Source organism: Lynx rufus, unplaced genomic scaffold, assembly GCF_022079265.1.
Source record: "Lynx rufus isolate CCGP_SWC_20201006 ecotype Redwood Valley unplaced genomic scaffold, mLynRuf1.p SCAF_4, whole genome shotgun sequence".
Taxonomy (NCBI): domain Eukaryota; kingdom Metazoa; phylum Chordata; class Mammalia; order Carnivora; family Felidae; genus Lynx; species Lynx rufus.
The window spans coordinates 80,224,316-80,240,410 of record NW_025814856.1 but is presented as its reverse complement, the minus strand read 5'-3'; the positions used below and the strand labels follow the sequence as shown (position 1 = coordinate 80,240,410).

The window sequence follows — 16,095 nt, the reverse complement described above, 5'->3', positions numbered from 1 at the left end:
TACCTGTATTAGGAAACATTAGTTCTGGAGAGTTAATACTAACTGAAGAAATAAGACAACTCCCTCAATATACATGTACTTATATGGTATGGAAAATGACAGCCACTTTAAAACATTGGATTTTATTACAAATAAAATAGCTTTCCTTTTATAATACATAAATAACAGAGTAGAATTTGTTCAAATCCTGGTTTTAGTTTTTAAAAATGTTTAATTTTTGAGAGAGAGAAAGAGCAGGAGTCGGGGAGAGGCTGAGAGCAAGGGGAACAGAGGATCCAGAGTAGGCTCCACCCTGAAGTAGAGAGCCCCATGCTGGGCTTTAGCCATGAGATCATGACCTGAGCCAAAGTTGGACGCTCAACCCACTGAGCCACCCAGGTGCCTTTCCTGGTTTTATCTCTTAAACTGAGCAACCTTGGTTAAGTTATTTAACCTTTCTTGCTTTTGTTATCCTCAGTGGTAAAAGGGAGAGCCCTTTTTCAGAGTTGTAAGGATTAAATAGATCATCCATGTAAAAGCATAGTAAGTACTTGATATTTGTTGGATCACTTACTGAATCAAGAAGGCTTATTTTAGATACCAGTGCTGTAAGAAATTCCATTTTATCTTTGAAAATGAGTAATATTTGTTGGTTCTTCACTAAGCAAGACAGCTTAGTTCATCTTTCTTTTTGGCATTTTATATTCTTTCTCTAAGTAAGGTTATGATTCAGAAACTTCTTTTAATCACAGTCCCATAACTTAATTCCAAAATAAAATAAAATAAACGAAGTAGAGACTCCCTTGAGCAAATTCCAGTTTATATGGATATTTTAATGAAGAATGCTTTTTCTTCATGTATTTTACTTACTGTCTTTATAGTATGAATGTGTTAGGAATATGAAATTATTTTTAATTTTTTGTTCCCTTTTCTTTTAAACAGGGTTTGTGGATGCACTTAGATGTTTGCAATGAGCACTGTGGCTGGCATGCCCCAGTGTTTTGGATACCAATGCATAGGACTCCATAGTAATCGAATTTACCAGAGGCGAACGTCATGAGCATAGTGATCCCTTTGGGGGTTGATACAGCAGAAACATCATACTTGGAAATGGCTGCAGGCTCAGAGTAAGTATTTAAATTAAAAGTGTTTGGGATAGGAAAGGCAAAATATTTTATATAGTTATTGTAGCATAACCAAGCAGTGCTTGGTTTGGATTTATATTTTTTCTCATTTAGGATTCTTGTTGAAAATAAAACATGAGAAGATTAAAGACAAAAATTCCTTTAAAATTACTTTTTCAAACAACTTTTGAGCCAAAATGCTGTATCTTTTCCCACTTCTTTTTGTCTTTTCCATCTGCTTATTGTTGACCTCAAGATAATAATTTTTTTTTAATTGTAAGATTTGTCACATCTTATTGAAAAAGTAATTTGATTTTAAATTTGATCTTAATTTTAAAAATATTCTAATAAGATCCATTTAAATGTGGGATTTGCTTTTTTTTAAAATTTTTTTATTTGTATTTTTTAAACATTTACTTATTTTGAGAGAGGGAGAGAGTATGTGAGCAGAGGAGGGGCAGAGAGAGAGGATCCCAAGCAGGCCCCGCTCTGTCAGTGCAGAGCCTCACACAAGGCTCCATCTCACAGATCCTGAGATCATGACCTGAGTTGAAACCAAGAGTTGGTTGCTCAACTGGCTGAGCTACCCAGGTGCTCTTGGTTTATTTTTTTTTTAAGTTGAGTTGAAATAATTCAAGCCACTTTTAAATAAGAGAAAGGGATTATTTTCTGCTGGATGATTATTTTGATAACTTTTGCTTTTATGAGTGCCATTTCTGATGGATTCAGTAAAACGTTCTTACCTTGCCTCTGGACTATTTGGTCTAGGCAATTGTGTGGACAGATTTCATTATATTTTGTTTTTGAATGACCAGTCACTTTAACACTAGGTTAGTGCTGTGACAATTGATTGATTATTTGTTTTTGGAAATTTGCAAGGGATTCAAGTGGCAGTGTTGGAAGCTGAACGATGGAAAGATGCAACTGTTTATTCTTCGATTCGGTATATAGATATATTGGGCCTAGTGGGACTCTAATTGACCAGAAAGCTGAAATTACTAGAATAGAAATTTGAAAAAAGGAAATTTATTTTAGGCCTCTGAAACTGATACATGGAGAGGACAAAAATGCTGTTTATTATTCTCTTTTTGCTGGCATTTCAGGTGGTCTGAAATGTTTTCACCACTTCTGTTTGTGCCATTGGGAAAAACCCAGAGATGCTTTCTAATGTTTCAGATTAATATACGGTCTCTTTAACTGTATGATTATTGTGATGCTGTTTTTATTTTTTATTTTTTTTTATTTTATTTTTTTTATTTATTTTTTTTTTTTTTAACATTTATTTATTTTTGGGACAGAGAGAGACAGAGCATGAACGGGGGAGGGGCAGAGAGAGAGGGAGACACAGAATCGGAAACAGGCTCCAGGCTCTGAGCCATCAGCCCAGAGCCCGACGCGGGGCTCGAACTCACGGATCGCGAGATCGTGACCTGGCTGAAGTCGGACGCTTAACCGACTGCGCCACCCAGGCGCCCCTGTGATGCTGTTTTTAAAAGCCGTTATGTTTTTTGCACTACGTATAAGTTATTTTTGTTGTAAAATAACAGATTCCTAACAAGGTACTCTTGAGACAATTAATCAACTGTCTGCCCACTCATTCTGCCCAAATAGGGACACTACTGTGGAAGGAAAGAACCTGGAAGTAGTGCTTGGGAGACAAAGGGTTCCTAGGCTAAAGTACTAGTTTTTCTTAATGTAAGGCATCTGGTAGGTGCAAATCCATATCTGATAATAGTTGTAGGCATTTGTTGGTAAAGATTCTTTGCTTCCTAAAAATAATCACCTCCTTGGTTCTTTTTTAAAAAAATCAGTCTTTTAAGCAGTTAATACAAGATGTAATTTCTGAAATTTATATACTAGATAGGAATTTGTCTACCAAATGGCATGAGATACATCTGTGCTTTGTCATATCTAGTATTTGTGCTATGAAGTAATTCACAGAATGGAAGATAGAGGGGCACCTCGGTGGCTCAGTCGGTTGAGCGACTGACTTCGGCTCAGGTCATGATCTCATGGTTTGTGAGTTCGAGCCCTGTGTCGGGCTCTGTGCTAACAGCTCAGAGCCTGGAGCCTGCTTCTGATTTGGTGTCTCCCTCTCCCTCTGCCCCTCCCCCACTCATGCTCTGTCTCTATCTCAGAAATAAATAGAAACATTAAAACAAAACAAAAAAAGAATGGAAGATACATTATTATACAGTCAAAAGGGAATGAATAATATTGAAAGAGGGCAGTGTGGGGATAACTTCCTATTTTCTTTATTAAATGCATTTATTAGAGTACTTATAGAATAAGTATGATTTATATTATGGAGCCAAATCTTTTTGGGTACATGTATGGCATTTTTATTATGCAAAAATGATCAATTTGTAGGTAATTACAAAATGACTATCTTTCTTTTTAGGAAATTATTTTTTTCTATTCCACGTACAGGTATGTGTCACTTGGGCATACCTTCCCCTATGCAGTGGACATAGAAAGTATAGCTGGTGCCAATTTTTATTATGGGACAGCCATCAGAATTTTTGTGGCTTAATTTTCAAACTTTTAAATTCCCTTTTAAAATATAAAACCTGGAAGCTTAAAAAGACCATTAAATAACATTTTCCCCCCTTCCCTCAGAAACAAAACTTTTAGAGTTGCTTTTATAAGAAACTTTAATGTAATTAATATGATGCTTCCTTTTTATTACAAATACATAATCAAAAGTTGTGTAAGACAGGATTCTGGGAGAAGGGTGCATGGGACTTCACTATTTCTTTGTTTACCTCCTGTGAAGCTACATAATTATTTCAAACTAAATTGTTTTTAATGGAATTACATTTTATTGTATTCATGTGGCTATATAATTCTAATTATACATGAGTTTTTTTTTAAAAAAAGATTGTACTGTTACAGTACAGTCTATCATTAATGAACTATTTTAAAATTTAGGAGATACTTAGTGATTGTTTATTCAGTGTGTTAGTGTACTGGACCAAATTTATGTTGACTTCTAAGTCTATAAAAGAGAATTTATTGGACTACTTGTTCTTCTAGACTATCTGTAACATTTTATAGATAGGAAATTGCAGTTGAATATCCAGCTCAGAATCTGTGAAGAATGGGTTTGCAAAGCTCTAGTCCGTTATTTTCATACTTGGTAGCATTTGCTTCTGGATTATTGGGTCTCTAAAATAAAACTCCTTTTTCTCACCAGCTGCAACTTCTTTATTGTATATTTGTGCTCTTCTCATCACTAAGTTTTAAAAAACCTTGGGTTTGTTTTGCCTTTCCTTCAGAGTTAAGGATCTTGTATTTTACTTCTTTCTGTTACCTATTGCCTTGGCAAGAGTTGGCCCTCTACCTAAATGTTTGAACTAAAAAGAATAATTGTAAAATATTTTAGAAGTAACCGAGTAGTGAAGATTGATAGACTATGGTTTAGGGATAATAAGAACAAAATTTTGTTTCATTAGCCTACGTATTTTTTTAAGAAGTTGTAGACATTCCACAGTCAAATTTAACTGAAGATGTTTTATTTAAAAATAATTTTTTACTATGCATAGTATTAATAAAACAAATACATAGATCTTGGTGAATAGAAGTGGAATTGAAGCCAACTGCTACAGGGGAGACTCAAGATACCTTAAAAAATTGCCTGTTAACTACTTAGATCTTAGCAGTAAATTTTTACCTGCATTGTGTTTGTCCTTTTATTTAAAAAATACCCATTACAGCACACAGGTTAACATAATGACTGATTTTCTCACTGGTGCCTGGAAGGATCTGGGTACAATAAAAAATGTGGAAATGTAATAATATATTTAAAGGGAATATTGAGCAGAGTGCAAAAACAATTTTTAAAAACTTGATTAGCAAAATGACCATAACTGGAATAATCAGGAGACTGCTTTTCTTACCAGGAAGTTCTGTCTGTAAAATTTTTTTGATTAGCTGTGTGTCTGTAAATGTAGGCTAATAATAGAAGTAGATTTCTGGCTTTTAGCATAACTTCATAGGGTAAGACTGGTAGTCCAAGAGAAAGCACATTTTGGATCATCACTTATAAGCATCAACTGTTTGGGGAGTGTTTTACTAGAGGCTCAGGTTATAAACGTAAGGTGTAACCTTTTACCCCTACTCTTAAGGAAAGTATAATCAGTGGGGAAATCAGAACTCTAAATCAGAGCTGTCCAATTAAAAAAGTACACAAAAGCATGTCATGTGTACTTTAAAATTTTCTAGTGTCCATATTAAAAAAGTTTTTAAAAAAGGTTAATTTTGTTATGTATTTTTTAACTGAGTATGTCCACAGTATTACCATTTTAATATATAATCACTATAAAAATATGAATGAGATATTTCATGTCTTTTTTTTCCCCACACTAAAAATATTTAAAATCTGGTATGTATTTTATACTTTCAGTACCTCTTAATTGAAACTAGCCACATTTCAAGTGCTCAGTGTATGTCCAGTGGCTACTGTACTGGATAAAGAAGCTCTAGACTAACAAAGTGGTAGGACCTCAGAGAAGAAGAAAATGGGGAAACTTAGGCTATAGGCTAGTTGTGAAAGTTGTAAAAGTGAGATCTGAGAATCTCTTTCTGAATAAGGAAGATAAAGATATAAGGCACATACTGTTATTCTTAATTTATAGGTGAGGAAACTGAAGTCACAGAGCAGAAAAGTGGCAGAGGCAGAACTTAATAATGTGTTCATTTTAGGCCTTTTTGGTATTATAGCTCTTTTACTAATATTACAGAGAATGATTTATGTAACATAACTGTGTTGACACATGGTTCATGTAGCTTTAGTTCTAGCAGTAGTGAATTCAGTATAATAAATGACTACATATAACAAAGATATTCACAGGTCTTTGCTCAAGGATAAGGAATGTTGAAGAAAACCTAGACTCCTTTATCATTAGACAGGAAAGTTGACCCAGAAGTCAGCTGTATTAGAATTGTGTTTTTTATTCTAATAGGTAGAACGTATCTCCTCACTTTCTTTTTACCTCTTCTACCTCTGGCATTCCAGCGATCTGAATTCCTAAATTGGTTAAATAAAAAAAAGACAGGAAACCCTTCTGGAGCTAGAAAGTGGGAAGACATATAAATGGGGAATGTTAAATTAAAAAAAAATTTTTTTTAACATTTATTTTTGAGAGAGAGACAGAGCACAAGCAGGGGAGGGGCAGAGAGAGGGAGACACAGAATCCAAAGCAGGCTCCAGGCTCTGAGCTGTCAGCACAGAGCCCGACGCGGGCTTGAACTCACGAGCTGTGAGATCATGACCTGAGCCGAAGTCGGACACAATCGACTGAGCCATCCAGGTGCCCCTAAATGGGGAATGTTAAATTTTGTCTTTCATAGCCTTTTTAAAAAAGAAATGCCAAGCTACTTTTCTCTCTCAGAGACTGGGAACAAGATTGCAAACGTTGTATTCCTTTTAATGTTACTATTAGTACCTTGGTACCATTAGAAATCATTGATGTGAGCTTTTTATATAATTATGTGTTACTTTTGAGTGAGGTGGACAAATGAGTAAATGTGACATGTGTAAATTAGAGGTGAATTATTTTGGAGGAGGACTCCCAGTACTATACCTGGCAACATAGTAAATGCTCATTTGTTGACTGAGAGTAGTAAAAAAGAGATATATAGATTTTCAATTTTGTTCTACCACTAACATACTAGTGAGCCCTTCAATATGACAATCATTGTAGACTTTGGTTATCTTAATTTGAAAAAGAGGACTTGGATTGAGGTATTAACGTGACTCTTTTGACTTCAAATTTCTGAGAGTCAGTACATTTTTACCTCTTGTATTTTGCCAGTGTCTGATATTAAGTTATGTCAGTGTCACTAGAGCCACCTGCTGACAGAGTTCATTACTTGTTAAGTGGGTGCTTTTAGTCTGAATTTGTATGATTGAAGATGCTAAAATGTTTTGTGTATAATGAAATGTTTTCAGTAGCATATTGTTCATTTTCTCTGATGCTTAACATTTTCACTTATGGTTTCTTTACACATAATCTATCAAGAAACTGATACTTTCTATTGCTCTCAAAGTGTTGATTTGCTTATCCTAATTTGGAAGTGCTTTCATTTAAAAGTGGTTTTGTTTTAGTATTTAAAAGCCTATTTTACAGTACTGTGCTAGCAGTATTTAGAAGTGTTCTTCACATGATGCTGAATTTCTCATTTGTTTCATACTTAATCATAAACAATTTTTTTTCTAACTTTATTTCCACTTGTAATACTGAATGCAAAGCTCAGTACATCCATACAACTGTCTATAACGTAGTGTTTAATATCTCTTAATCATCCCAGCAGAAAGGCCAGTATTATTCCCATTTTGCAAAAAGTGGAGTTATGTTTGAACCCAGGGTTGCTTAGCTCCCGATCCATACTGCCACATAGGTCAGAAGAGCCAGATTTTGTTAATGGATGTGGATGAGTTAAATGAAGTAAAATGCCACATGAAATAAACTGAGGATAGTTGTCATACCAAACCTTTCCATTTTCAAAGTTTCTTGTATATTATTATAATGTGTGTAATTTTCATATGTTATCTTTGGAAAATAATAGGTTATAACAAGGATGAAAGAAATTTACAAGTTTTGATCACAAATCTGAAGGAATATATTGAGAACTCATGGAGATCTTTTACACCCATTACTGTAATAATTAGGGAGTCAGTCTGTCCATGTGTCATTACTGATACCTAAGTGTGTATTACTGAATATCTTAACATTAAAAGGAAAACTACAGGTTTTACCTAAAGCACTGATACAAACTTCTCATTAAAATCAAATGGAATTTTGAAGGTATAAACAGGGAAGAAATTAAATTTTTGTTGAAGAAGAAGAAGGAAATCATAAAAGTCCTATTTCTGAGGAATCAGAGTTTGTGTTTTTTTTTAAAGGTTTATTTATTTTTGAGAGAGAGAGCGAGCGCACACAAGTGGGGAAGGGGCAGTGAGAGAGGGGTGACAGAGGATCCTAACCAGGCTCTGTGGTTGACAGCAGGGAGCCTGATAGCAGGGCTGGAACTCATGAACTGCGAGATCATAACCTGAGCCAAGGTCAGACACTGAACTGATTGAACTACTCAGGCGCCCCAGAATTAGAGCTTATTTATTCACTTATTCTAAGCTGTTCTTTTTCTCCCTTATTCATAAATAATTTCATGATTGGTACTTTCACTTTTTAGATCTTCAGTTCACCTAACTCAATTAAATGTCTGCAGTAAGAATGCATAATGTGCCTTGGATGGTAATTTATGATGCCTTTTTAAAGAATAAGGATATTTTGGTATAAATAAGATTTTTAATTTGTAAAGTTCCACAAACCACTTTTCATTTTTACAAATGGAAATACTACATAAAGGAATAATTTTACTTTTAATAAACAAAAATATCCTGCATATTTATGAAGTCTGAAGTAATGAAAATTAAACTGGCATAGATTCTGGATTTCTAGAACTCAGGCTTTGTGTAACTCTATGAAATGACACATACTGCCATTGTGTAATATAAAAACGAGGTAAAGCTGTTTATCCCATTAAGTCACTAATCCACAGGCATAACTAGCACGCTAGTAAATTTCATAGGCAGAGTGAGTACAGTGCTGTTTGGTGGGAAAAGTGCTAGACCAACTTAAGAGACTGGACTTTAGTATTTTCTTTCTATTATAACAGCACATGACTTGGAGTTAAGAGTTCATTTTACAGATGTAGAAACTAAGACCCAAAGTGGTTATGTGACGTGTCCCAAGGATACACAGTGACTTTGTGGTAGAGTTGGTGCTTCAATCTAGAGTTTTTGAAACTAGGATCAGTCATCGGGTCTGTAAAGCTGGAGGTTGGACCATGTGATCTTCAGAATACCTTCTGGGACAGTGTCTGAATATCACTTTGGAGCAGCAGAGAGTTTTTCTCTGAACAGTTGCTGTCCTTTGTACCCTGTCCCTAAGTAGGAACTCACAAGTAGGACTCAGCAACTGATCCTCCACCCCTGGCTTCATTATAACATTGTCTGAGGGTCCAGAAACTGCCCTTTACACTAAACCTGTCTAGACTGACCAGGAGGTCTACCTACAGGTCTAGGCCAGAACAAATCTGCTTGTAGTCTGAGGGAAAGGAAACCAGACCTGAACACTCCTTTGGGGCCAGATGCAAAGCAGGCCTACCACATCTTTGTTCTGTCTGCTCTACTTACCAGGTCTTAGCAACAGTATTTCATTTTTCTCCAGGCCACCAACATCACCTCAAGGAGTCAGAAGGAAGTCCTGAGAGTAGCTAATTCGGATTAAATCTTGACCCTTTCTAAAGTGTTATCTGTGGCTCTCACTTTGGTAATTCCTTGGGCATTTCTAAATTGTAGGTCCATTCATATGGTTGGATCCTTGCACTGTTCTCCCTTTTATTAATTCTTCCACCTGCTGTATACAATTTGGCTTTTACTTTGACCATGCTACTGTGACATTGAGGCTAATGGGTTGTTTTCAGGCCTTATATTGCTTGCTCTCTCAGGATTTGATACTATGATTCTCAGTACCTTTGTTTTTAGTTTTTAGTGAACCAACTTTTTTGTAGTTTGGATTTTTTTTGTAACAAAGTATAAATAACATAAAATTTGTAACTAGCCATTTTTAAGTGTGCAGTTCAGTGACATTAAGTACATTCACAGTGCTGTGCAGTCATCTCACATCTGTTTCCAAACTTTTTCATCATCCCCAAAAGAAACTTTGTACTTATCTAAACCTCTTTAATCCCCTCCAGGCCCCAGCGCCTGGTGACCTCTATTTTACTGTCTCTCTCTACCTGCTTCTTCTAGATACCTTATATAAACAGAATCATAAAATATTTATCCGTCTTTGTCTGCCTTCTTTTACTTAGTGTAATGTTTTCAAAGTTCATACACGTTGTAGCAGGTATCAGAATTCCATTCTTCTTTATGGTTGAATAATATTCTGTTGTATGGATGTACTACATTTTGTTTATCCTTTCATCTGTTGACGGACACTTGGGATGTTTCCACCTTTTGGCTATTGTGAATAATGCTGCTGTGAACATTGGTGTAAAGTATCTATTTGAGTCTTTGATTTCAGTTTTTTGGGGGGATATATACTTAGGAGTGGAATTACTAGGTCATAAGTTAATTCTATGTTTAACATTATAAGAAACCACCAAACTATTCTCCATCTGGTTTTCTTTTTATACGTTAATCTTTTTTTTTTTTTTTAATGTTTCTTCTCCTAAGTGTTAAGTATTTATGCTTTCTAGTAAAGTGTCCTGGAGGTTTTATCCACTTCTGTAGCTTTTCACCATTTCCTACATGCTGATGACTTCCAAATCTTCCTCAACCTAATTCTATCTCATGAGCTCTACCCATAACTATATGGGACTACCCCTGCATTACTAGACCTCTTAGGTATTTCGTGACTGTAAAATAGAGATGTGTGTCTCTACAATGTGTGTTGTAGAGAATCCTTCTTCACTTTACAGATTATTTTTGATTTTAAAATTAAATTAAATTTAGAGCTGTAGTCCACAGACTTTTTCTCGAAAGGGCCAAAGAGTAAATATTTAAGGTTTGGAACAATATGGTTTCTGTTGAAACTACTCAGCTCTGTTATAGCTGGAAAGCCAGATAGTATATATGAATGAATGGGCATAACTGAGTTCTAATAAAACTTTATTTCCAAAATCAGGCATTGTGCTGGCTTTGGTTCAGGGATCATAGTTTGCTGACTTCTTGTTTACAGAAAGTGAATCTTGAGTACTCTTTCAGGTAAAGAGTTCCATTCTTCTCCGATTTCTTTGGCTTAAGCAAGCACTGTTCAGTGGTATGACTTTATTTTAAAATGTAAAAACAACTTGATAGGAATTTCTTATTAATATATACTTATTTAAGGGCTTATATTCTACCATCCACTGTTTTAGATGCTGGGGACACAGCTCCACATCTAAAATCTTACATTCAAATTTTGTTTTTCTTCTTATAAAATGGAAAAATGTCACTTTTAATAGAGCATTGTTCTTTCACTTGCTCTCTGGATCTCATCCCCCCTCATCTTTCAGGATCTTTACACTTTACTCTCACCTGCCAGGTATCCAGTATTTCCTGCATCTTCAAATTTCTTTCTAATTAGATCATTCCCATCTCAGACAAATATCTTAAAACTGCTGCCCCTTTTTATTTCTTAATCCATTTTTTCTGTTCCACTTTATAGCAAACTCCTTGGAAGAGTTTGCACTCAGCATTAAGCCACACAACACCACTATAAATATCTACATTGTCAAGCTAATTAGTAGTTTCCTATAATTTATATAGATTTATCAACATTTGATATAAGTAACCATTTCCTCCTACTAGAAAGATTTAACTCTGTTGGCTTTGTGGTTACCACACTTAACTGGCTACTTTTTTTCATTTTTCGCTTGATTTTCTTCCTCCAAATCTGTTTCCCTCTGTTCCAGTCTCATCTTTTTTTCAGATAACTCCATCTCTATCCACTTGCTTAAGCCAAAGCCCGAAGGTGTCATTCTTGGTCACCCACCACATCTGATTCATTGGTTAATCCTTTGTCTCCCTCCGAAATACATTGAGAATCAGTACACTTCTCTCCATTTCTACGTTGTCCTAGTCTAAGCCCTGTTCATCTTGCACCTGGATACTACAGTAATCTCCGTATTTGTCTTTTGCTGTCTACAATTCATTCTCTTTATGGAACGTAATATGATTCTTCTGAAGCATAAACCAAATCTTAAATCTCTCCCACTTGAAAACCTTCCAGTGATTCTTTTGTTTTGTTTTGATTTGCTTAAAATCCTAACTTCTTTTGGCACCATAGACCCCACTTTATTAGTCTCTACTCAATATTCTCTCCTTAGCCTACTGTTGTTCCCATATGGATATTATTTTCCTTGTTATTTTAAACTGTCTAAACTTGTTACTGTCCCAGGGCCTTTGTACTTGTTCCAACTACCTGCAGCGTTCTTTTTTTGCTCTTAGCATAGTCTTAGCTGAGCTCAAATATAACTTTTCAGTGAGGCCTTTCCTCTGCACACTGTCTAAAATAGTATCTGAGAATCCCTCTGAAACAGTCTTGTTTTCTTTCATTATTTTGTCCTTTTTACTGAAATACAAGCTTCATGAGTTACAAACATCTGCTTTATTATACATCACTCGATGTGCAGCACCTCCCACAGGGCCTGGCATATAAGGATTGGGTCATGAATGCTGTTGTTTGAAGGTAGGTCTCTTGGTTAACCCTGAAGCTTATTACGTAGAAATGACTGTTGAATATTCATATCTTAGCCGATTTTATTTCAGTTGTTTAGGAGAGACCAAACTAAAGCTGGAAATATTTTATAGCCTCTCCTTTGTAGAAAGATGTAAGGGGTTACAGAATTGAACAAAGTGTCTCTTGTATGTAAAAAAATCTTATGCAATTGGTGTGCTTTCAGTGAGGTGAATGCTATAGTTCTTTAAAGTAGCTGTTCTGAATAGTACCTATTTCAGGAAGCTGGGAAATAAAGGCATTAGGAAGCTAGCAGAAATAAAACAACAACTATGATATACTATGTATATCACCCAAGTGACTGTATATGACTGTAATAGAGTATGTTAGGACAGAATGTAGAAGCAGGAGGGGTATAAAATTCTCCAGTATTAGAATTTTAACAAGTGATGGGATTTAAGTGATAGTATTTTGACTGGGAAATTTTAAATCACATTTTCTTTAACTGATGACAGATTAAATGATGAAATTTCCCAGAGTGTGAAGTTAAAAGTAGGAGTTTAAAATATAATTTTGTGGTACTTGGGTGGCTCTATTGGTTGAGCGTTAGACTTCTGCTCAGATCATGATCTTATGGGTTCCTGAGTTCGAACCCTGCATCAGGCTCACTGCTGTCAGTGCAGAGCCCGCTTTGGATCCCCTGTCCCCCTCTTTCTCTGCCCCTTCCCTGCTTGCACTCTCTCAAAAATAAATAAACATTAAAATATATATATATAAATTTCATTTTCCTAACTCTAGAGTCTGTGTAAAGATCCCTTTTTGGAAGCTTGGTAGTAATATGCTGTACATCAAAGATGGGCACTTGAATCTGATTTAAGCTTTGTGTGGCTAATTAGCCAAATAAAAGATGCTCTTGTAAATAAAACAAACAAAAAGCTTCTTTCAGAATTCAGAGCAATCTGTTAAAGGGAAGGGAAGACGAAAAGAAGTTTGGCATGTCATGTAATAATTAGAAGTTAAGTGGATGAGGGGCACCTGGGTGGCTCAGTCGGTTAAGCATCCAACTCTTGGTTTTGGCTCAGGTCATGATCTCATGGTTCATGGGTCCGACCCCCATGTCACTCTGTGTGGTGGCAGCGTGGAGCCTGTTTGGGATTTTCTCTGTCTCTGTTTTGCCCCTTCCCTGCTTGTGTTCTCTCTCTCAAAATAAATAAACGTTTAAAAAGCAAAGAAATTAAGTGGATGAAAAGATATTCTAAAACGTATTTGGCAAATGAGTGCCAACTTTGGTAAGATTTCAAAAGCAAGGAAGGCTGCTAGAGAATTAATAGGAACTTCTTGTTGATAGTGTAATTGAAGTGTAATTGACAAATTAAGAGATTGCTAAGAGATAAGTCGTCTTTATGTAATGAAATATTTGTGAAAGTTTTATTCAACATGTCGTTGAAAGTAACTAAATACCACATGAATCTAACAGTGGTTAATGTGCTGTGTTCTGTACATAATAAAAATTAATGTAGGGGCACCTGGGTGGCTCAGTTGGTTGTCTGACTTAATCTCACCTCGGGTCTTGATCTCAGGGTTGTGAGTTCAAGCCCCACATTGGGCTCTGAGCTGGACCTGAAGCCTACTTAAAAAAAAAATTAATGTAGGGTAAATCACCATGGTGAGTTGGTCCCGTACTTGAGAATTGAAGGAACTCAACTGCAGAAATTATTAGTTGAAATAGCAAGTTGCACATTTTAATATCTCTTTCTTAAATAAAAAAGTTACTAATTTGGACCCTGGGTTCCATTTGCTCATGTGAATTACTTTGAAACTAGGCAGAGTACTAAGTATTTTTCAGTGAAGAAAACTGAGTAAAGGTAACTTATTTGTAAGTAGGGATGGGGAAGGAGTCTTGGAGAGGAAGCACTCTTTACATCCTCTGATCAGGCTCAGATCTTTTCTTGAACCTACTGAATCTGGGAGAAGTATATACAGATTATTCAACCTCACCTCACATTTGAAACCCTCAGCTTTATCTTGAAATGCTGCTTCTGTGATCACATTGTAACCTTACTTGGTGGAGAAACAGCTATTAGTGGCTTAGCTAGATACCTAGGGTACTTTTTGAACTGGTCCTTGACTGATTTACCTGCCTTCATCTCTGGCCCCTTCTCCATACCTTTAACTCTGTCTGCTCTGAATTTTACAAATTCTTTTCTCTCTCTCTTTTTATTGAAGTATAATTAACATACAGTGTTATATTAATTTCAGGTGTACAGTATAGTGATTCAGCAGTTTTATACATTGCTCAGTGCTCATCGTGATAAGTGCACACTTAATCTCTTTTATCTATTTCACCCATCCCTCCTGTCTGGCAATCACCAGTTCTCTGTATGTAAGAGTTTATTTTTGTCTCTTCTTTTTCTTTGTTCATTTGTTTTGTTTCTTAAATTCCACAAGTGAAATTGTATTTGTCTTTTTCTCTTACTTAGCATTATACCTCCTGTGTCCATTCATGTTGTTACAAATAGCAAAATCTCATTCATTTTTATGGCTAAGTAATATTCCTGTGTGTGTGTGTGTGTGTGTACATATGTGTATGTATATGTACACACATACCACGTCTTCATCCATTCATTTGCTGATGGACACCTGGGTTGGTTCCATAACTTGGCTATTGTAAATAATGCTGCAGTAAACACAGGCATGCATATATCTTTTCAAATCAGTATTTTCATTTTCTTTGGGTATCTAGTAGTAGAATTACTGGATCATATGGTAATTCTATTTTTAATTTTTTGAGGATCCGCCATACTATTTTCCAGAGTGCCTGCCCCAGTTTACATTCCCACCAACAGTGCATGAGCATTCCTTTTTCTCCACATCCATACCAATACTTATTTGTTGACTTTTTGATTCTGGCCATTCTGACTGGTGTAAGGTGATACCCTCATTGTGGTTTTTATTTGCATTTCCCTCATGATTACTGATGGTGAACATCTTTCCATGTGTCTGTTGGCCATCTGTATCTTCTTTGGAAAAATGTCTATTCAGGTCCTCTGCCCATTTTTAAACTGGATTATTTGGAATTTTGTGGTGTTGAGGTATACAACCAATTCTTAATCTGTGCTTCCTAAACTTCAGTGAACATAAAGTTGAAAGTGCTTATTAAAATGCAGATTTCTGGGCGCCTGGGTGGCGCAGTCGGTTAAGCGTCCGACTTCAGCCAGGTCACGATCTCGCGGTCCGTGAGTTCGAGCCCCGCATCAGGCTCTGGGCTGATGGCTCGGAGCCTGGAGCCTGTTTCCGATTCTGTGTCTCCCTCTCTCTCTGCCCCTCCCCCGTTCATGCTCCGTCTCTCTCTGTCCCAAAAATAAATAAACGTTGAAAAAAAAATTTTAAATGCAGATTTCTGAGCCTGATCTTTAAAATGTTTTATTCATTCGGTTAAGGAGAGTGTAAAACAATTATAACATGCATTACAGGTGATTGTGATGCTAGTGTTCTGTCAGTCTTGTGTAGAGAAACATGCTTAAACATGTCTTGATGTTTATACCTCTGACTGCATGTGTACTTTCTGTCTGGAATACCCTCTCCATTTCTTCCACCTCTCTTAGTTCTCAGGCTTGTTAACTTTTCATTCTTTACAATTTGGTGAATGTGATTACTATTATGAAGAACCCCTATGCATACACCTCTGATGACACTACTGTAATCACTGATATACTTGTTTTCCCCATACATCACTTTCTTGAGAAGGACCACTTTTCCTTCTT

At 35.9% G+C, this 16,095-nt stretch overlaps 1 protein-coding gene across 1 annotated transcript in view; it reads left to right on the top strand.

Annotated features, from left to right (window-relative positions):
• Positions 1 to 16,095, top strand: part of KMT2E (lysine methyltransferase 2E (inactive)) — a 99,864-nt gene that overhangs the window by 27,247 nt on the left and 56,522 nt on the right. Inside the window, 1 exon segment of the mRNA XM_047096473.1 lies at positions 922 to 1,106. Within this exon segment, the coding sequence (XP_046952429.1) occupies positions 1,036 to 1,106 (71 nt within the window). The 5' untranslated portion in view covers positions 922 to 1,035.